This window comes from Perognathus longimembris, chromosome 5, assembly GCF_023159225.1.
Source record: "Perognathus longimembris pacificus isolate PPM17 chromosome 5, ASM2315922v1, whole genome shotgun sequence".
NCBI lineage: Eukaryota > Metazoa > Chordata > Mammalia > Rodentia > Heteromyidae > Perognathus > Perognathus longimembris.
In genome coordinates, this window is record NC_063165.1 from 14,424,402 (window position 1) to 14,448,685 (window position 24,284).

General features: G+C 31.7%; 1 protein-coding gene across 2 annotated transcripts in view; it reads right to left on the reverse strand.

The window, feature by feature from the left end:
* Ncam2 (neural cell adhesion molecule 2) overlaps positions 1 to 24,284 on the reverse strand; it is a 297,979-nt gene that overhangs the window by 23,492 nt on the left and 250,203 nt on the right. For both annotated transcript variants that reach the window (XM_048345940.1, XM_048345941.1), the window contains exons 13-15: positions 11,963 to 12,082; positions 8,962 to 9,083; positions 107 to 287 (exon numbers count right to left, since the gene is read on the reverse strand). In XM_048345940.1, the coding sequence (XP_048201897.1) occupies positions 107 to 287; positions 8,962 to 9,083; positions 11,963 to 12,082 (423 nt within the window). The remainder of the gene's footprint in view (positions 1 to 106; positions 288 to 8,961; positions 9,084 to 11,962; positions 12,083 to 24,284) is intronic.

The following is a 24,284-nucleotide window of genomic DNA, read 5'->3' on the forward strand; positions in this document are numbered from 1 at the left end:
ATTTTTATCTTCATTGCCAAAATTACATTTTCATAATTAAGAAAAATGCAGAGGTGACATAATATAACATGATGCTTACAATAAGAACATCTATAATTTTGCTTACCTTTAATAATGTTGGGCTTTGGTGGCATGTTGAATTCATAAACTGTTGGCTCAGAATATCCCAATCTATTGGCAGCTGTAATTTGAACTTCATATCCCATGGTCCACTGTAGATGCTCCAAAATAATATGGTCTTTATTTCCTTGAACTTTTTTCTCTAGCCACTGGTCTTCCTTATCTTTCTGTACAAAAGATAAAATATTTTGTGAAAATTGTTATACTAAAGAGGAAAGTTTTATATTAAATTAAATTGGAATCTCATAAACACTTCAGTTGCCACCAATGTTCTTATGAACATGGATATGTGAACTTGCTATTTTAATTAAGACAGTTTCTAACATTTCTAACATTTGTTTATATAATTTCATTGTCTAAGTTAACCTAATAATGTTTTTATGATATATCTTTCGTCATTTAGAAGCTTATAATTCACCTCTGTAAATGTTATTTATTATTTTATGCTTATTTATCAACTAGAATTTTTTATCATTTTTTATTTTTAATGGAAATTAGTCCATTAAAATTATCACCAGGTATAATCATTCAAGTTTATTGGAACAACAAATGTCTAAGAAGTAATGTCTATTAATAATTTAAGGATTTAAATTAGAGTTATTTCTTTATTATTATAATATTTAATGACTTGTAACAAAACAGTGTACCAGGAATTAGCATAGGAGAATTAAATAGTGTTTCTTGTCATTGAACATTTTATACTTCAACACTGATAGTTTTCTTAAAATAGTAGTTTTCTAGCAAATGATATATGAATTTTCTTAAACTTTCAGAGGAAAGTATTTTAACACAATAATGTTAAATTAGAGATAAAATGAAAGAGAAAGAATGACATTTCCTTCTCCTCCTGCCATGAAAGTTGGAGTTCAAAACAAAATGGCAGCTATTATCTGAGCTTTTACTTTTTTCTGATCTGAAGAATACATGAAGTAATGTCTGCTAGTAACTTCTAGTCATTAGGTGAAGATTCCCTCTGGACAAGATGGGTTATGTTAAAATATAGAGATGCAGCTGAACCTCCCCAAAATATAAGAACTGTATGTGAGTTTTAGAGTTTCCTCTATTTTAAGTTGGGGAAGGGTAGACCACCAAAAATGAAGTAAATAAAAACAGTCAGTTAATAAGATTTCCCCTACCCCCAAAATCCTTCTTGCTACAAGAGGAAAAAATGAGAGGGAGAAAAATCCATTTAACAAATTCATAAAATCCTAAAAGGTGCATTTGCTAAAATGACCCAATGGAAAATAAGAAAACTTAGTTGAAGATGAGAGAAAAGTGTGCACCCTACACTACTGAGAAAATTAGGCGGAAAAGATAAACATACTTGGAGGGTATTATATTTTCCTTGACAGTTGTGTTTACCAGCTTTCTAAACACCATATCTTACAAGATCACCAATAAAGTCTCTACATCTCTGTAGGTTTTATATCTGAATTTGGATAGGAGAGTTGATTCCACTTATCTATCACACTTGTTGAGAGAATAATGAGTAAACCAAATAAATTGGACATTCCTCCCTTAATACCCAAACCACTTAAAATATTAGACTTTATTAAGAAATAAGTAATTCTACAGTAACTTGATAGAAACAAGTTATTTCTTAGGACTAATATATCTAACAATAATATTTAATAATAATTTCAAATCATGCCTTCCTAAAGCATTAAGTATATGAAGCATAGACTGGATTTAGTAATAGTGATATTTGCTTTAATATCATTCACAACCCAATATTGCCTTCTGTTGAAGTAAATTTTACAATGCTACTTTTACTGTGGAAAATAACAGTGTTTTCTAATTATGATAAATATTTATGTTTTAATTATATAAAATCAAATGTGAGTATTAAATCACAAATACATTAAATTGACCTATTAAAATTGGAATATTCTTTGGAAGCAGGAGTTACTGTGGTTTTGATATCATACCATTATTGTCATCTGTTTTTGGTGACAAAACTTTTATTACTAAAGAAATAGCTTTAACTAGGTCTGCTGATTTATGTAAAATGGAAGCTACAAACACTTCTAATGAAGCTCTGTTTTGTTTTTTTTTGACAAATAATTCATGCTATTATATAAAGGGCTCTTCTCTTATTTTTTGAAATGTGTAAGTGGAAACATCTGTCATAGCCCTAAAATATTATTAGGTATACTAAAAAGGCCATGGAAAAACTGAGAAGAGAATTCACAATTTGTTTAAGTAATTGAGTGAATAGCAAAGTTAATACATGAAATCATGCTTTCAAATGACAAATGACTGTGTTAAATAGTCAGGATCCCTTCCCTTCCTCCTTCCCCACAAGACCCTCTTTCCACAGCTACCCATTCAGTCATTATTCATGAATACGTATGCCATTGGGTGATGCTGCTGTTCTAAATATTATGTACACACTTGTGAGAAAAATTTGTCCAATAGCCTCATCTTGGGGCTGACAAATTAATGAAAAATGTAATGGGATCAGCTGGAAAAAAAAACAAGAAAAAAACAAACAAACAAGTGTAATGATGGCTAGGAATACACACCATGGAATCCAGTGGTAAGGAAGGCCTTATATAGAAGTGATGGCAACTTGACTAAGAATAATAAACTCCAGTGCCATGTTTTTTCTTTTCCTGGTCAAAACAAGTGTATGAGTTTTTCATAGATTCTTGTGTTTTAGAATAAACACAATGACTCTCAGTTTTAAAAAAATGCCACACTACTGATTGTATCTATGCCACCCCACCCCTACAAATATCCATGGGGAAATCTCTGTCTTGGAGTCGGCGGCAATTGGGAGGTTTAAAAAATTACAAGGAGTGAGACTAAATGGCTTTCAGTTAGATCATTGGAGGAAACCTTCTAAAGTGTATATTATGACCTTAATTCCTTCACGTCTCCCATTCTACCTGGATATAGTCACATAGCTCTCTGTAGGATTTTCTGCTTCATCCCAGTCTCAAAAGCCACTGAGCTAATTGAAATCTCTGGTATAATTAACAATGTCTTCCGTATATATTGCTGATATCTCAGGTATTTTGTCACAGTGATGAAAAGCTGACTATCAAAATTTACGAATGCTATGGGATGTAGAAACAGACAGTACATGTTGTATATTTAGAAATTTACTAATGATTATTTACGGACAAGGGCACACACAACCAAGTGTTGTGTATCAGTGTCTCAACATCTTAGGATATTCTATATAACCACAAAGTGACAGGTGTGAATAAAATCTGGGTATAAACAAAGTTGAATTTCATTTTAAATCTGACAGGTGATGTATGTGATAGGACCAGAAAAGCAGCTAAAAGTTGAAATCAGTATTGCCCCCAGATAAGATAAAATTTATTACTAAATGGTGCAGAAGTCTTCATGTCCTTCATGTAATTCTCCAGAAATATTTTTTTTCTGATAACTGACCAATTTTAGGTGAAACAACTAACCTTCCAAAAAAGATCATTCCTGAGAATTGAGTATTTGAAGTAAAACCCATGACAAGCACAAAACATATAGCAGCCATCTTTTGAATTCACTATAATTTAACTCTTTCCAGAAATTTTTTACATGGTATATTAAAAATGTGTCCATTGAGTAAGGGAATGGGTGTCATTGTCCAAAACAGAAATGTACACTTTACCTGATTTATGTAATTGTAATCCCTCTGGTACATCACTTTCATAGTAACAATAACAATTTGAAAAGAAGAGAACAGATTTTTTTTAAAATCCTGCACCAATATAAACTGGTAGTATAAGAAACCAGAGAGAATTTGAATGCTTCTAAAATACAGACCAATTTCATTTTTCATTCAACTTTAGACATTAGGTATTTCATTCTCCTAATTGCTGTTCCTAGGGAATAGAAAAAAATTAAAGTGGGTGTTACCAAATAATTCCCTAGGTATGAAAATCTCAATTAGCCATTTATAGAGTGCCTAATTTAGATAATTTTAAATGCCCAGGGAACAATTCAAGATAACTAGTCACAAATCGTTCCCCTGGGTAACAAAATGAGAAGATTTTCTGAATAGGATTATTATTAATAAGCCCATTAAATGTTGAAGGACAGCTACTGAAAAATGATCTTTTGTCTTTGGCATGGTTTTAATAAGCCAATCTTTCTAAAATCAGAAATTAGCAGAACCATAAGAAAATTAACAATTATTAATGAGTCAAGTCACAATATGAGCATATAGATTTCCTACCATTTTGTTGGAAAGAACTGAGTAAAAGTGGAGAAAAGAATCATACTTTTTAAAAATTGTAAAGCCATCGTAAGTAACTATTGTTAATCCACTGACTCAGTTTCCAAGGCTTTATAGAATATATAGCCAGCAAGATGTTAAATAATACAGTCAAGAATTCAATGTGTATTCTACAAAATTAAGATGGGTTGGGCTGGGAATATGGCCTAGTGGCAAGAGTGCTTGCCTCATATACATGAAGCTCTGGGTTCGATTCCCCAGGACCACATATACAGAAAACGGACAGAAGTGGCGCTGTGGCTCAAGAGGCACAGTACGAGCCTTGAGCATAAAGAAGCCAGCGACAGTGCTCAGGCCTTGAGTCCAAGCCCCAGGACTGTCAAAAATAAATAAATAAATAAAAATTAAGAAGGGTGAGGGAAGGGGTGAGTTAGGAGAAATGTGTGAGAATGCTGACAAGTGTGACATTGATCGAGATGCATTGTGCTCATAAACTGCACTTTTAAATGGAAACTGCTTTATACAACTCTTTAAAGCTAGAGGTGAATTATTACAAAATGAAATGAAGTACAATAGAGGATGTGAGCTGGTGATAACTAGAAGCATTTTATGTTCTTATGACTCCTATGTTGTGTGATTTAAAATTCTTTATGAATATAAAGAAATCTCAGGATTCCTGGATTTCCAAGTTCCATGGTCTAGATATTTGCTATTTGTAAAATCTTATAGAAGAACATGTACATTTTTAACACTCAACTTATTATGCTGTATGTGTTTATGCTTTCATGTAAATATGAAAAAGATACATTTCTTCAGATCTGGGACCATTCAAGGGTTGGAAGATATTAGCTGACAAAAGGAAATTATAATTTCACTCCACGCCTATTATATCTAACTAAAATTGACTTTGTTCCTCTGGCCTGGAGTTTGGTGACATTTTTTAATTTGAGACTTACAGAATTTTTTCATAGCCGTCATTGCCCACATAAATGCAAGGGGATATATAAATCTAATTTTTTATAGTCATCATCCGTATATTCTCACTTCAATAATACTGCATTACAGGCCAAGTTACCTATCATAGTTCATTTTAAACTGTATTTGCCTGCTAATAATTTTTTTATTATTAGAATATATATGACTATATAACTTGGGTTTGTTGATCCCTTGTGTTGATTAGCGGCTGTATGTTTTAACATTCAGGCAAATATTCAGTAGTACACTCTTTGTGCCATGATGCATATAGCCATAAAACATACCAGTTTTTTTCACAGCAATAAATGAAGAAAAAATATAAATAATCAGTCAGTGCTTTATACTCTTTAACATATGTAGTCAATTCAAAAAACCTTGATGGTCTTATATACATTTCAATGTGTGTGTGTGTGTGTGTGTGTGTGTGTGTGTGTAACTAGAAAACAAGTTTTCTCAATAGTCAAAATGGAATTTATAAAATACCTTAATATCCTTTTCAAAGTTGCTTTTTGTTTTTCCGTTCCAATTGATATATTATATGATCTCTTAATTCCAAATTGCTTAAGTGTGGAAATAAGACTTATGTGTATTAGAACTCCTGTCACTGGTTGCTAAAATAATTTCATTAAAACTGATTTTAAGCTACAAACTTTATTTAGCTCATTGTTAGATCATTAAATACTTAGCTCACCAATAGTATACAGTAATCATGGTTCTATAACTATCATCAAACTAGAGAGAAAAGTATGAAAAATCAATAGAAAAATGTAAAAATATTTATTAAGTTATACACTTTATAATCAATATAAAGTACCTATATTTGAAATAATTTCTTGTATTTTTCTGAGTATGTGTCCATTAATATGCTTATCTTTATCTCCAAATGCATGACTAAATCTCACAGTTTTATTGTTGGATATATTGATTCTCATGAGAGGTTCACAGTGACATCTAATTCTGTTTTTATTACTGCCGTTCTATTCTAACAAATTTTGTCTTCCTAAAGGATGAATGAACAAAAGCCTGTGCTCTATTAAAAGATTACTTTAGAATATTATATGATGCTAGTTCATAAGCTATGGGAAGTTATATAGTATAATACTATATAGATGATTTTTTATTTTGTCAGTGATATAATGTCTGAAAAAAATCAACAAGTGTAACAGGAATAGACAAGGACCAGTTCTGTTGCTCTCACAATACACATACACACACATAAAACAACAACAATAAAAAAAAAACCCAAAAAACAAAGAGACATTTGTTAGCCAGTTTAAAAAAAAACTACATTCTAACACCTAAAAGTAGAGGGCAGACTACTGAAGAAGAAGGTAATCAGGAAGAAGTGGGAGAAAGAAAATGGAAAGGAGCAATGAAAGAGTGAATATGATCAAAATACGTTATCGCACATATACAAATATCATATAAAGCCCATTATTTTGTTTAATCAATACATTCTATGACACTGTTTATGGTATACTGTGTAGCACTAAATCATTTTCACCTTATCTAGTTTCACCTTGATTCACTGTAGAATTGGCAAAACTTGAATAACTAATAGACAAAGCACTTTGGAATCACAGAAACGAAAGGGATGATCCTAAAAACTTCTGACAAAAAAGTTATTAAATGGAAGTGAGACTTAGCAAACAAAACACTATTACAAGCATTTGGTACTAAAATAGTCTTGATAAATCACATTTTAAATATAAAGAAATGAAATGAGGACAAATTAATTCTTCTCAAATTCTACTATTTAATTAATATTAGACTAATATTTAAGAATCATATTTCAAGTAAGACTTTAAGAGCATTATGCAAGTAGTTTGAGGAAGAGGCCAAAAGGGGGAAGGGATAGGTAAATCCGATAATGTTTAGAAGCAAAAGGCCTACTATTTAATGATAATTGTAAGAAGACAGTGTGCCAGGATGGCTATAATAACCATAATTGGAGGGATAGGTCCTTAGTAGAGGTTTAGTGGAATAGTTTTAGAGGTAAATATTTTTATTTGGTCCCCTCTCTTACAAACTTAGGCTTTAAAGTTTTATATTCTCATAAACTTCTATTTCTTTTGAAATCACCTAGATTTTCAAATTTCAGTTTTTCCATGGAAAAAAGTAAAAACATATCACTTTCATAATTTGATTATTACTAGGGATTTGAATAGATTTACAGTGTTACATTCTTGATAAATCTGCATGTTATGTATAATAGTCTTCTTAGTTTCTAAATTTTGCAGTTGGATAACTAGAAATAAAATTACTACTGGAAAAACCTTATGGAATTACTGAGCTTTTCATCATTCCTTAATAAAATGAGTAAGATGAAAAAAGTTACACATAAACAAATACTTGATACTTGACACTAGTCAATTCATTAAAGTCTCCTTGCGAATTGTTTTTATTTCTTTAGAACGTCTAATAGTGTACCAGTATTTTGTACATAAATTCTTCTGCACACAATAGTAACAGGTTAAAATCTAAACTGTACTGCATCTTTGAATCCAGTTTTAAAATTGATTCCAGGCCTATGTCCCTTAAACAAGGACTCTCTGTACTCTAGTGAGCAAATGTGAATAGTTTAAAAGTAGGCTTAAGAGTCAGTTTCTTCCTCTACCAGTAACAGTGGGAAATTAAGAGTGTTTCAGACGTTTTGTTTTGTATCAGAGCATCTGCGGCATGCACAGTAGAGTGTTCAAAAGACACATGTTCATCATTGCTAGCATGCAAGCTTGGAGAAAAAGTTGTCATAGGAAAGAAACATTAGTAATAAATTGAAAAGACTCAATATATAAAGTTACTTTTTGAACTGTGCAGTCAAAATAATACTCCCTTTCTAATACTCCTGAAGGTTTAGATGCTTGAATTTCAAAGAAGCAATATTATATAGTAGAACATTGTAGACTTTAAGAAAGTATTCAAAAGTTATCCATTTACCAGCATTCTCTTAGCATATTTTAGTAGACACATTTATAGGAAAATGTTGAGGAGTAATTATTTTCCATAGCATCATCTTCAGAGACAGTAGCACAGTTCACAGGGAAACTTTATTCATCATTTCACAAACATTAAACATCATTCTCTCGCCACACCTATCCCAAAAAACTCAGGAGGTTCTTATGATAGTCCCTTATGCACTAGTGATAAATCTTGTGGGTTTTTTTTGTTTGTTTGTTTTTTAGAAAAGCTGTTTCCTTTTCATAAAATACACAGTGGCGATTCTTCTTAAATGTGAAGGCTAAATTAATCCAATATCTTAAATATGACTTTTAGAATAATCCTACCTAAAGCAATCGTGATGGTTAAGAAGGCTGATGACTAAGTTACTAATATCAGTGCCACAGGAAATAAAGTATAACATGTAAAACTTTTTTAAATAAAAAGCAAGGGAAATTGTACTTACATCTTAATTACTAGCAAGTTGAGCCTCACACCTGCAAATCACCAGGGGGAAGCCCAATTATTATTTTTTCTACTCTTTGCTTAGCTTTTTGCCACAGACAAAATAAAAATATAATTTATAAAGATGAAATTCAGGAATGGCTGAAGAGCACTCACTATTGCTGTTTTAGAAGACACATTCACTCCTGATCTGTTTAGGAACTAAATATGCCACTTAATCTCCTATAGAATTTGGAAGTTGTGGTTTAAAAACAAGAAGTAAGAAAAATACTTACACTTCTGTATTTCACAATGTATTCCAAAATAGGGGCTCCTCCGTCATCCTGTTTGGTGATGCTGAGTTTAAAACTCTTCCCACTGCTCGGCTGCCCGTGTATGGATGGCGGACTTGGCTCACCTAGATGGGATATAACGTTTCTCTGTTTACACTTATGTCACACACCTAGAAATGGCATTGAAATGAAAAGATCACTGTCAGGCCATCAAAGTAGATGGCATGCTATGCTAGCTATCAGCTACATGAATGACTTTTGGAGTAGCAAGCCAAATTTGTGCAGTTTGAAAACCTAGTATATTGTTTTGTGAATATTTTGTGAACATTATTATGAATATGTCAAGACATCAAATTATATGCATATACATATAATACACACGTATATATGTAAGAGCAAAGGTAATGGGTAGCTGTTAGCTACCTGCTTGAAGGAGCATTTTCATACCAAGATGTAAGCTTCAATAAAGTTTTTTCTACTCATTAGCTTCTTTACCTTATGGGCTTTGCTTCACACAGAGAAGGCCCTATAACATAGATTCTGATGCCATAAACGTACACTAAAATAAAGCATTTTCTATATAAATAATACTATTATTAATTAGCCACAAAATAAGAGTTCCTTGAATGATTGCCACTGCTCTAACCTGCTTTGCCCTGCTTGGTAACTATCTGACTCTACTGCCTCCAATTGTGAAAATGATGGGAACTGACATGCATGCACATGACCAACATCACCCTAGTCTACACTGTTTCGGGAAATGTTCACAGTCTACTTGGAGGAAAAAGTAAAGGCAGACAGTCTAAGTATAATAAAGTGAAGAATGCTGCCTGGGTAAATTTTCTGAGAACAATCCCAGATAACTCTAGGGAAGTTAACTTTATTTCTATTATGTGTTCATAACTATAAACAAATAAGTAGTATGTTTGACAAAACGTATGCCATTTGATAACTATGACAACAGGATATGCTGGCACAAAAGTAATATAAGGCAGAACTACGTAAAAGTAGTGAACACAGGAGTTGTAGATAGATTGCTGTGCAGTGAAGTTAATTAAGTGCAAATCCAGACCTGATATGATCTACATACATGTAATAACTCATTGTGAATAAGTAAATTAATACTTGCAAAAAAACCCAGTATAACTTATTAACTTATGGAAACTACTTAATTAGGTTGCCAGAAAACCAAAATTCTATAAAATGGAGTGTTTGAACCTCAGCATTAGTGCAAAAATTTGCTGAGAATTTTCATATTTTATAATATAATGTCATTTAATAATAATACTATATTTGTGTTATATATTATTTTCATAATAGTATTTATAGTCTAGAATCTATATATATAAACTTTAATATATATCAAGTTTGTTACCCTGTTATAATGGATACTTCCTTTGAAAAAATAAAATACAGCACAAATGTTATGGTTTATAATGGAGAAAAATCATAAAGCTAATATTTTCAATTTGCCTTTACAGTAGAATTCTTATATAAAAATTATAATTTCAAAATAACCACTAGTTATATAAGTTAGTGTATGGTAAGTACTTTGCATATATGATTAAATTTCAACTTCATAGTAACCTATAGAAACTGCAAATCACATATTTTTATAAAAATAAAGGACTAGAGGTTTAACTCAGTAGTAGAGTTACTACAGATTAGGATCTACATTCCATCCCTAATGCGACACACACACACACACACACACACACACACACACACACACAAAGAGCTCACTACATTCACTATCAGGTTGATCACTGTGTTGGGGTGGAAAAATCAACTGTAGCAAACTATGAGTCTAGAAGTACTACACTTCAAAACATCACATGAAGCAAATAAAGAATGGTGATTTATAATTCAAAATAATCGAAATATGTGTTCTCAGAACAAACCAAGTATGTTATCTCTAAATGTAGATGGATACATCATGGAAGAAATTATTAGAAAACTAACTGGTGTGATCATGCATTTATAGAACACACAGTTAGTTGTACAGGGGAGGGAACCAATGTTACCCAGCTACACTACCATTCACAGTACTGTGGTGGAGTTTAGGAGGCTGAGGTATCAGAGTGAAGAACGTGTGTCTAGAAGGAAAGCAAGAAATGAAGGTGGTATAGCTGGCATTTGTTTTAAGTAGACAAGAAACTGATAGAGTTAGGGGACAAAGGCAGGATTAGTTGAAATGCAACTATTTAGACCATTCATATTAGAAATAATTTGAAGAATTGAAAAAGCAAACATCACTGGAAATGAAAAAAAGGGGGATTCTTCTGACAGATGTTATAAAATATACAATATTGTTGGATTAATTAGTGTAAGCTCATTTATTGTGGTAAATAAGGCTGCCCTCTCATGTGCATACAATAAGTAGGTGTATGCTCAGATTTTATAACCGTGTTTTGTCATACATACTGACATTCTTATGTGCTCATATCTATAAATAATTTAGTCAATGTCAAGGAAACATAAATCTTATGATGTTTACCTTAACTTAATGAGTTACAGGACTTCAAACATGTCCAAAACCTCCAAAAAATAGTTACAATTGTCATTTTTTCTCATGAAGCACTGATGTAAAAGACTATCATTTCCTTTTTCTTACATTTACTTCTCATATAATATACATCAGACCCAAATAAAAAGAACAATTATGCCTCAGTAAAAGATGAAAACATTGAAAGGTTACATAAACTTTTTTTTCCTGCTCATTGAAGACAGATTGAAGGCTACAATCCAATTAATCACACTATCACTTTTCTGAAAGCAGGTTTTACTCTATGTATTCTATTCTACTTTTATATTTTTTATCTAGCTCTAAAATAAAGATATTTTCATTAACTTGACATGTCCCTATCTTTAAGAACCATTTTATCAAAGGCACCAAGTATTCCTCAAAAGTGTCAATGCATCTCGTTGCATTGAAAAATATTATTTAATTAATCTGAAAGTGAAGAAAATGGCCAAAGAGGAAAAGGGAGACACGACTACTTACGGACTGGTAATGTTTGGAAGATTTCTATCTTGCTGTAGTCTCCTTGTCCTTTCCCATTTACAGCTGCAACCCGAATTTCATAAGTTGTATTTGGTTCCAGGTTGCTCAAAACAACCATTGCTGTAAGAAAAATTATATTCAATCATATTTAATAAACTTTAGTAAATATAAATTTTCTTATGCAAATCCTGAGTGAATAATCGCACAGAGAAAGTTTCTGTGGCTTAGATGAAAAAAATAAAATAGAAAAGTCATATAAAAAGGGAATATTTTAGAAAAAAGGTCTTATTTTCCTCAAGATTATCTTCCCCTTGCTAAGCAAACAGTTTTAAAGAAAAGCAGTAAAAGTTTCTTATGTGATATTTATATTCACAACTTTGGAGTGACTTTGAATATGATTTTCTCACGATTTAAATATTCAAGAAATGAGAATGATCTCATTCAAGTATAGTTACTATACATATTCTAAATACTTTATGTACTGTAAGTCAGCTAATTTTATAAAATTTTATGGAGCCATCTTGATGAGCTTGAACATGGCAATGGCCATGAATTTTTAATTTTCTTAAGACATTTTTTTTTCCAGCATGTTAATTTTAAAACAAGAGTTCAGTGTCACATTTACTTACATACAACTATTGTACTTCGAACTTACTCCTTTCATTTCTCTTGATCATCTCCACTACTCTTCTAGACACAATTTCAACATGTTTCATTATTTTATTTCACACAGTGTAATAAATTACTTCAGCCATAATCACCCTCATTTAACCTGCCCATTGGCCTTCCCTCTCCTGCTGGTAAGTACCCACTCAATATAGCTTGTTCTATTTTCCTGTCATTTGCTTTCTTTTTTTACTTTCATCGTTAGCATATATTAATTATACAGAATGGATTGTCATTGCAATTATTATCATGTGCCTATATTACAAAAGAGTCAGATTACTCTCATCTATAAAGCATTCAATTTTAATTGGAAATAAAATTAGCCTTAAATCAGAAATGTGGAGATTGCATTCTGGGTCTGCTTTTTTGATCTTTTGAGGATGAAAAATAGGGAAGCACATAATTATTAAGCTGTCAGAGCATACACAATCAGAAGAAAATTAAGTTTGATAATGGCTTAAATAATAAAAGTACCCTCTCTTTAAAAGTGTACATTTTACTTGAATTATTTGTATATTTCAGGCACTAGCTCTTTGTTCCACTGAGCATGAGCACTCCATTTATTCATCTTTTTTTTCAAAGATGACTAAATGGAATGCTGTAAAAGGCAAACTGATTCAATAGCAATACTTAACAAGATAATATGTTGTAAACTCAATGTACAACTCAGAGTGTAAAGATTAGGGAGGAGGGGAGTTGGGAGAAGAGTGAGGGAGGAGGTAACAAGTTTGACAAGAAATGTACTCACTACCTTACATATAGAACTGTAACCTCTCTGTATATCATTTTAGCAATAAAAATAAAAAATAATTTAAAAAAGATTCCTCTGTGTACGAAGTTTCATATCTGAGCCATTTGTCAGGGAAAAGAGCAAACAGAGTAAAAATAAAGTCAGGACTGTTATTACAACTCTTGGCTAAACATGCCAGGGTAAGGCAGGTGAACTGAGAGGGCGATTAGTTGAGCTTCCCAATTACAGGGATAAGTATGAAAGTAAACCTTTAATTTAGAAAAGTTTGTGCACACAACATGAGTTTGTTTTTGTGTTCTGACTACAAAGGTCTTGGTATGACACCTTTATTGAGAAGTACATTGACATACTGTTTAAATAAAGATTACTGTGTAATTCAAAAAGAACCCCATATATGACCCAAATTAAAGAGAGGGAAAATAGGAAATTTCAGGAGAGGCAAATCTGGATCTATAATTTGACTTTCATTGAAAAAATGAGAAGATATATCATTAAGCCATCCATAATTTACTGGAATATTAACAAACACAGGGTTTTTCAACACGTAAGGTGGAGTTTTAAAGCAAATTACCACTTCAACATGAGAGGCTGTGTACTCTATAATAGATTGTTGGGAAGTTAGCTAATGGAAGAATAGAACTACAAACTGAGGTGTAGGATGGGTTCTTTCCCTATAATTTATGTGAAATTCAGACTTAGAAATTAGGTATAAATCGAGCTAGATTACGAAGTAGTAAATGTTCTCTAAGGACAAATGCTATAATGATACATTTTGTATCTTCATTAAGTCAGCATGATTTGGAAAATCACAAGGTAACCTTTCAAAACTTAAACAATCATGTAGTTTTCTTTGTTGTGGCAACAAGTGGGAGTTCTGTACAGAACCTAGTTTCTGTTACTTGTTTCTTGTTTCTGCTTGATCTAAATATGATAGATTCATGAACTGGTTTTGTTATAAACCTGAAATCTTGACCATAAATGCAAATTACACATGAAAATAATGACATGTAAGTTGATAAATGAATGGAAATTGCACTCTTCCATCTTGTTTTCACAAATGTGGAAATGACAGGAAAGAGAAAAAATGGTATTATTTGATAAGGGATTGTGACTTTATCATAAGGACTTGAAATAAGTTTCTGTTTGCTTAGATAATGTACTTTTAATCCCTTCACTATTCAGGGATGCAGAGCCTACTAAGTATTTTACAACCCTTACAGCAAAAGAAATATCTTATGTGGTGATTAGTCAGGCTAAGTAAAATTGTAAAGCCAGATTAAATTTATCCATAGCTTCTTTGCTGTTTTAATTCTTGGGAGGCTCTATGGGATTTTTCCCATGACCAATGTGAGCGGATAAGCCTTTCTCCAGGTGGACCTGCTGTAGCACTGGCCTAGAATGAAACACATCAGGATGCCAAAAAGGATGAAACAATTCCAACAGCAATGAGAAATCATAAACCTTAGCTTGGGCAGAACTGTTTATTCAAAAATGGCATATTTTAATCTCATCAGATTCATCTGAAAATTCAATTAAATCCCCACAGTTTTCTAGCTAAGAAACAGACTTTGTTCTGTAAAACATTAAAACAAGCCAAAACAACTTTTAAAATTTTGTTTCATTTCATCAGAGAAACTACTCCTTCTGAAAGAATTTCAAATAGGCTTGAATAATGATGAAAATATTTATGCATATACACATCTACTCAGATTAAACACGTATCTTCAAATAATATATAATACATTTCATATAATATAAGTTATTTACAGGATGTGTGTATTACAGAAGTAATCTCATTATAATTTGAAAGTGTCTGTTTTCTTTACAATTTTATGTACATAATATTCTCAGTTAAGTGATTTACTTCTACTTTTGTAATTTAAATATGCATTTTTGCATTATAATTACTAATTATAGTATCCACTTCCCAAGGGTTTTACAAAAATGTGACCTCGCCTTGCTTAAAAGTACTTTAGGTTTTCTATGAGTCCTAATAAACAGCATATATAATACAGAAATTGACATAAATAACATTTATATGTGTTCCACAATAAATAATCAATATATTGGTACATTTTCCTAAATCAAAGAAAATTATGATACATTATTTTTCAAATACATACTAGTTACAGATATTAAATATCACTATTCAAAACTCTTAAATTTCTAGTATTTATACTGGTGAATTTTGTGCTCCCTTCCAATATATATTATGATTTAAAATAATACAAAATCAATTAATTTTAACAAATCAATCATTACATCTTGAAGTTAAATTACTGTATCTGATACAAAACTTTTCCTAAAGCTATTCCTATAAAACATTTCTTTTAGGGCTGGGGATATAGCCTAGTGGCAAGAGTGCCTGCCTCGGATACACGAGGCCCTAGGTTCGATTCCCCAGCACCACATATACGGAAAACGGCCAGAAGCGGCGCTGTGGCTCAAGTGGCGGAGTGCTAGCCTTGAGCGGGAAGAACCCAGGGACGGTGCTCAGGCCCTGAGTCCAAGGCCCAGGACTGGCCAAAAAAAAAAAAAAAAAAAAAAAAAAAAAACACATTTCTTTTAAATACATTGTTTCATAAATACTTTTATTTTTTCAAGACTTTTATCCTAAAATATTATTTAATAAATAAGTTCATTTAGTGCAATGTTTTAAGTCTCTGATGATACAGAGTATATGGTTGGCATATAGTTACTGAATGCCTCTTTGTGACATCCAAAATAATGGATTTTAAAGAAATTCCCCATATCTTGACTATTGAATGCCACTGAAAATGCTTTGTTGCTTCACAAAATGGTTAATATTCCTTTTAAATCATGTCTCCTGCCCTTTAGACTAAGGAAGTGAAGGAAAACCAGACTCTTGGTTAGGCACTTGGCTTAGACCCCTCATCAGAGAAATTCTCAGATCCCACCTCAAATTTATATAAAACCTAGTCCTTTTTTCTCATTGTCAATTATGTATTTCTCATTTGTTTAAGACATCAGAGTAGGATTTACTATCCATCAATGTTATGTTTCTATATAGCATTACTTGCCGATTATTTAAGGCTTCATTTTCTTTATGAATTTTCCTTTTTTTCTTTGCCTATTTTCTTTCTTTTTCGGACCTCACATAAATACCTTAGACCAAGTGGCTTATAAACAAAAGAAATTTATTTCTAATAGTCTTGGGGTCTGGAAAGACTAATATTACTGTTTCTAGGCATTTGATTTATGATGCAGGCCTTTAACCACTTACTATGGGAACGAGAACATCACATTTTCAGGTCCCTTTTTTGAGGACCTTATTTCTATTCAAAATGGCTTGGCCCTCAATATGTTAGCATCTCTCAAGGCCACTTCGAAATAGCAACATATTGTGTAGTATATTTCAGCACCTGACACTGAAGAAGAGATAAATATGTAACCAATAGTAATTTTCTGCTGGTTTTTTATTTACAGTTATTGACCTCAAGTACTTAATTCAGTTAATTATCTTACATATTAGATACATGTATATTTAAAATCAATTATTGGAAAACATAGTGTCTTTCTCAGAATATTTTACTGAATTATGCATCTCAATTCTTATTTGACAGACTAAATTCATACTACTGATATTCATGAATGTTTAGCATTTCGAAACTGATAAAAATAAAGTTATTCTTATAGTTCACAGAAGCATATAGTCATAAATAAAAATGCAAAGATGAGAGATTCAGACCAATATCAGATTTCATTGAATAATAAAAAGTATGATTTTAAGAGGAAAAAGACACTTATAAGCCAATTCTCCAATTCTCCTTATTTTACATTCTAAATGATTTTTTTTGTCTTTTTTTTTTTTTTTTGGCCAGTCCTGGGGTTTGAATTCAGGACCTGAGCACTGTCCTTGGCTTCTTTTTGCTCAAGGCTAGCACTCTACCACTTGAGTCACAGCGCCACCTCTGGCCTTTTGTATATATATGGTGCTGGGGAATTGAACCCAGGGCTTCATGTATACAAGGCAAGCACTCTTGCCACTAGGTCATATTCTCAGCCCCTCTTTTGTCATTTTTGAAGTAATGAATCAATCACTACACTCCATATATCTCATTTAAAGTTTACGTTTACATGTTCAAATAAGTAAGAGCAAACTTTTTCCTATAATACTGATATTTTCTACAATGGAAGTAAGCAAGTCACACAGTGATATGAGAGATTTCTTGAAATTATTAAGAATCAAAATTAGTGCATCAATACATAATTGGCTTAAATTTTCTTTGTTTGTATTTAAATAACCTTTGTTCTCTATAATATTTAGGATATCATACAGATATTTCTTTGAAAAACTCATGGGGATACTTAAATTTTTTTTGATAGTTTAATCAAGGTATCAATTCTAGTCCCAAGAAATCACATTAATTTTCATTGAAACTTTGTAACATTTTTCTTCCGTGTTTGAATTTTTGTATGTTTTTCTCCAGTCTCATTCTCATTACTTCATAATAGTATCTTTGTTATTCTACCTAAATTCAAAGTTTCAAATGAATTGATATAAATATTTGCCAAGATTTTTCAAAAATTTATTAACAAGAGTTTACATACAAATAATTTAGACATGTAATAATAGTACTAGATTATATGCCCTAATGCTATTTTGAAATGTGTAAATTCACTTTTAGTTTGTCATAGGCTATTTCAGAATATACAATTTGAAAATTGTTTATAAAGACAATAATTTTATGGACAAATTTAATGCAAGTTTTGCTTTTGAATACTTACCTACAAAATAGCACTAGGATGCCTTCTCTATTGTAAAAATCAACTAAGCTTTAGGTTTTACTGCTCAAAGAATTTATGTATACATTAATTCATGCATATTTTAATCAGTATAAAATTGCAGGTGGCCAGTGGCAAATATTAAATATCTTTTGGTTTGTGGTACTCTTATCATCAAGTAGGTCATATAAAACAAATATTTGTTTCTAGATGCTAGTATACTCACTATAAAAAGACAATGGTGTGAAAGATACTATAAAATGTGGGAAATAAATCATGTGATCTAGTTTGTTGTAAAAGTTTATAATGTTAGACACAAAAAGAATTAAAATCTTCCCTTAAGAAATTCACTTGTCAGCGTGCTGCAAGAATACCATGCATGCTGATCCCTAGTGAAGAGGATTCTGGAGAGTACACATTTAGCCACTATATGCCTAGACCACATATAAGAAAAGCTATGTGGTATATCACAGAAACTTGTGTCACTCTTGTCTGCAAACATTGCATAAGTGTATATGTACCCAAAAACTATATATGTGTGTATATATGTTTGTGTGATATAAATATAAAATATACTTAGTATATAATTAAAAGAAATGTATACATATAATTTATATAATATAATAAAATTTTATAATATTAAAAAAAGAAATTCACTTGTGTTGAGAAAAATGTAATAAATGGTAAAGAATAAATTACCCATCATAATAGGTATCCTTTGGCAATTTTTTTGCTCATTTTCTCAGGTAGCCAGAAAAGGAAAATGTGCCCATTAAAATGTAAATAATGATATTAACCACCTGCTTAATGACAATTGCAAATAAAATCTGTCTCTGTTATGTAATTCCCTCTATAGTATGAAATTTGAATATTATATTTGCAACAAAACCATAGAACAGGTGTTTTATCCTAATGCCTTCTTGTTTCATAAAAGTATTGACATTTCCATGATTGAATAGTCTAATTCTTCAAGACTGAGCCAGATTCATTTGGAATGGTAAAATATTTACAGCTATTGTATATATGTTTTAAACACATAATATAAATATTTACTAAAACAAACATCTTTTGGAAAAAATGACAAATTCAACAACAAGGATGTGTTAAAATAATTTCAAGAAATACACATTACTCTCAACAAAATTTTGTTAGCTGCGTAACAAGTGTCATATATATGTCATATGTACATAAACTAGAGCAATATGTAAGGTGAAGATTTTCCCAACTTGAAGAAAGACAACATAAAGAAAATAAGCAGATTTCTAAACACAGAATTCAACAGTATTGATTGAATTTAGGAAAAAAAATCGTCAATTAACAGAAAATAAGCCAATACAAAAGTCTAATATATTCATATTACATTGAATTTAAAATGAGAAATACTGAAGAATATAGTTGTGAATTTACTACCTTAAACATTCCCTAGGACACTGTCAATACTAATAATCTACTATAGGGAAATTTAATGTAAATAAAAATTCATTGGCTGACACAGCAAATTTTTAACTTTTTGTGTGTCTGCTCATATGTGTGCATATTACCATAAAATGAGTTTCATACATTTCTACAATGTGTTTGTAGTGATAGTAGGAATCACTAACCACTACTTACTTTTATACTACAATTTAAAAATTCAAGAATATTCCTACACCTAAATCAAGGATGTAGTGTTTAAAAAAAACTATACGTTGATTATCTCAAGCAGTTGCAAAATAATTCAATCTAGGGAACAAAACTTTTATATAAAGCAACATAATAAACTAAATGTTCCTCTTCTTTACTAAACATATAATAAAAGACAACTGTATTTGTTTCTACAATAATTTTGCTACTGTAATACAGAAAAATCTGAACCCATGATCAACTGCTGATTATATTAATACTTGAAAATACCTTCATTAATAAATGCTAAACAGATTTTCTGATGATACAGTCAGTGATTTTCCATGATATTTAGAATGAAATGAAAACCCATAAGTGATCTGTAAATTACTTGACTATTTCTATAGTAATACTTGGTTTAATTATGGTGTTTTTCTTGCCACAAAATCCTGAATATGTTCTTATGAACCACTGTCAGGTCAACTTTCACTTCACAGATCAGCCTTCATCATAGAGTCCTGCTCTCTATTCCTGTGTGTACTTACATTTGTTCACACACACACACACACACACACACACACACACACAGACTTGAATACACATATATGATATATATATACACATATATAGGCATAAACATTTATATACACATCTATAAATACACATGTATGTTGGTAGGAACACATATAAGAAATTTCATAACTGATACTGGGTGATTTGTAGGAAATAAAACTATTAGTTTATGTTTCTAAAGATTCAAGGTCAATGAGTCTCTTCTAGGGAAGGCTTCCATGCTGATGGGGCCTCTGAAAAGTCCCTGACAAATGAAGGCCATCACATGGTGAGATGCTAACATTAGGTCAGGTCTCCTTGCTTCTGAAGGTAGAAAGGTCCTAGCCTTATGCGAGATTTAAACTTGATGAAATCCCAAAGGTCTCAGATCCAATTATCATAGTCCAAATTAAGGCTTTAATCTTTTATTTCCTTAAATGGAGATAAATTTTAACTTGTGTTCTGGTAGGTCATTTGTATAACAGAATCACACCCACAAACACATGCGCTCGCACTCACGCATGCACGCACACACACAGAGTATATTGGTGCTTAATCCATATCCATAAATCAAAGGAGATAAACAACTGCCTCAAACTACGAAACATGAAATGAAACCACTACAAAACTGTCACTTGTCCATTAATCTTTTTTGAATTTGAATACCAACACATAGAGGAGATAGGACAAATATTTGTTGGATTAAGTGAGATGCACTGGTCCAGTCAAGGATATAAAGACACAAAAGTATGATGTGAGGAACTAACAAGTGGTAAACTGAGGGAACAGAGGTATCTTGGACATATCATGTGCTTTGTGCTTGAAAGTTCCTGCTCTGTGCCCTGTTCCAATAATAGACATCTGTTTAGGTGGAATACTTTGTTCGAGAGGTTGAAGTAGAAGTAGATTCAAGGAACACATTCCTTAATGTGCAATGTAAAAAATATATTAACTTTACATTGTCACATCTAGGTTGCCAAAATTGTGTGGCCTTATATTTTCATCAAAGGAGACCTGTGCGTTTTATGATGGGTAAGCCGGCAGTCATAAAGACAGGCATGAAGTATTTGAACACTGCTTTTATTTATTTATTCTTTTTTTTTTTTTTTTTTGGCCAGTCCTGGGCCTTGGACTCAGGGCCTGAGCACTGTCCCTGGCTTCTTTTTGCTCAAGGATAGCACTCTGCCACTTGAGCCACAGCGCCACTTCTGGCTGTTTTCTGTATATGTGGTGCTGGGGAATCGAACCCAGGGCCTCATGTATACAAGACAAGCACTCTTGCCACTAGGCCATATCCCCAGCCCCCTATTTATTTATTCTGTTAATCTGAAGAATTGAAGAAAAAAAGTAGGAAGAACTAAGATAATCTTTACAGGATATTATATGCATTATACTGAAGATTTTTGACTAGATTCAAGTTGCCATCTATCGCCATCTGAATGACACTGTTCAGAAAGAAATGTACATTTACTTGACTTATTAACTCTAATCTCTCTGCACATCACCTTTATAATAACAATAAAAATTTTTAAAAAAACAGATTTTTTATGAAAAATCTGTTCTATAACACCAGTTCCCAGAGAAAAAAAACGTATTAATTATTTTTATTCAAATTCCAAGGAAATATGCTAGACATACTGAAAGAATTTTAATATATATTTTTTTCTTTTTTGCCTGTCCTGGTCCTTGAACTCAGGGCCTGAGCACTCTCCCTGGCTTCTTTATGCTCAAGGCTAGTACTCTGCCACTTGAGCCACAGCACCACTTCTGGCCTTTTTCTGTATATGCAGTGCTGGGGAATTGAACGCAGGGCTTCATGTATATGAGTTAAACACTCTTGCCACTAGGCCATATCCCCAGCCCTAGAATTTTAATAATTTTTAAGAATTATTAATACTGTCATCTCCCTGTGGATGAAGTTTCTATAAAGCTGTCACAAAACAGTAATTTTGTTCTCACTACTCATAAATGACTTTTGCAGACAAACTAACACTATTTCCTCATACCAGTCTTCTGTGTAATAAAATTATATATGCAGAGAAACTCTCATTTATTTTATTGGAGAAAAGCTTAAATTCCTTGATATACATTCTCTCATATTACATATTTATTTATGTAAAGATGTATATGCAAATTTATGCCTGGATCTTGAGCAACGTGGAGAAATTTCAGAGGGTAGTTATAATACTAGAATTGTTATTTCTTTAATTTTCCATTAGCTAGACACCTACATACTTTATCTGCATCGTTTAAATTAATTAAGTTTACCATTTTATGTAATATTCAAATTTAGCTGTTTTTCATGAGAACAATGAAAACAGTGCAAAATATTCTTGTTTTGAATTTTTACATATAGAAACCTTTCCAGTACATGCAAATTAGACCGAATTTTCTTTCACAGAAATATGGAATTAGTGTGAATTACTTTTCCCTCCTTTCTCTGCAATTCGTAAGATTTTATTGCAATTGCATCTAACATAGAAAGATGATTTTTACAGTCAATTTCTCCTTTACGTTATAAAATGTAGCCATTTAGAAAAGCTAGCCTTTTTTCTTTAGGCACATTTATGATGGAAATAGTGTAATCATAGAACATATTTCTTGTACACAATTTTTTAAAGGACTGAAACTCATTAAGATTTTTAAATTTGTTATGGTTTACATATAACACTAAACACTGATTATTTTAAACTGTTTCTGCAATAGTAAAATTGGATGATTTGAAAGGAGAAAAGGCAACTGAACTCCAGTAACTGTAAACAAATTAAATTAGAAGAAAAACCCCAAAGTAAGCACTTGAAAACATAACTTGCAATGATGATTCAATAACATTTAGCAAACGGGATATGAGAGGAAATCTATTGATCTTCCAACTTAAGAGTCCACAACTATAATGAAAAGACAGTATTTCACATTAATCACTTAAACATGAAATGGAGATCTGACTCTTTAGAACTGCATGAATGAACTTTATTCTCTGCAATTATTGAGTATGATGGAGGTAGGTACAAAGGTGTCACTATCAGAGAAAGTCCTTTCATCCAGAGCCCCAGTAAACAACATAGAGTGGTTGAATCCCCCTAAAATTATCTTTAAAACACAGATATTTCACCAACTTTTGTTGATGAGAAAGACAAAGTCATCTGCTTACAATAATTTACCAGTTCTATTATACAACAGAGCCTGATTCTTTTTTCATCTTGTATTCAAATATAAAAAGACATAGAAGGCTCACCAAAGGTTTGAAGAAAGTTTACAACCTAATTGAAAAGAGATGAAAAAATAAGTAAAAACAAAGAAAAGAACTTTTACCATAAAACAGAATAGAGCAGAAATGATTTCAATGGAAAGTTATAATTAAAATATTTGAAGCCAGGCACCAGTGACTCCAGCCTGCAATCCTTGCTATTCAGGAGGTTGTAATCTGAGTATAGCAGTTTGAAAGCAGCCCGGGCAGAAAAGTCATGGCGCTCTCATATCTCCAACTAACAAACAGACAAAAAGCTGGAACTAGAGCTATGGCTCAAGTAGTAGAAAACTAGCCTTGTGCACAACATCTCAGGGATAGCGAGGAGACCTGGAGTTCAAGCACTGGCACAGGTATAAAACAAACAAATATTATTTTAAAGGTAAGAGAATATAATCCATACCTGATTTGAAGAATAAGAAAATGAAGCTTTATTTTTTAAAACAGACATATTTGACTGAGAGAAGGACGAAAATGATTTTTAAAAAGTATATGAAAGAGCAAAGGAGTAAGAGAGAAGATTCAATATAGGAATTATGGAAAAATAAATAGGAAAGCCAAAGTGTAATTAAGATGCAAATATATATTTATATTGACCATCAAAGAAAGTATAACACATATCAAAGAGGACATTTTATCCTCTCCCCAAATTTGTTCAGTGTTAATCTCATTAAAAATAATGCTATAAAATGATACTTTTAAAACATGCTCCCGACTTTGTTCAGTAAAGTATCAGAATTTTTTATTGAAAGTTGGTT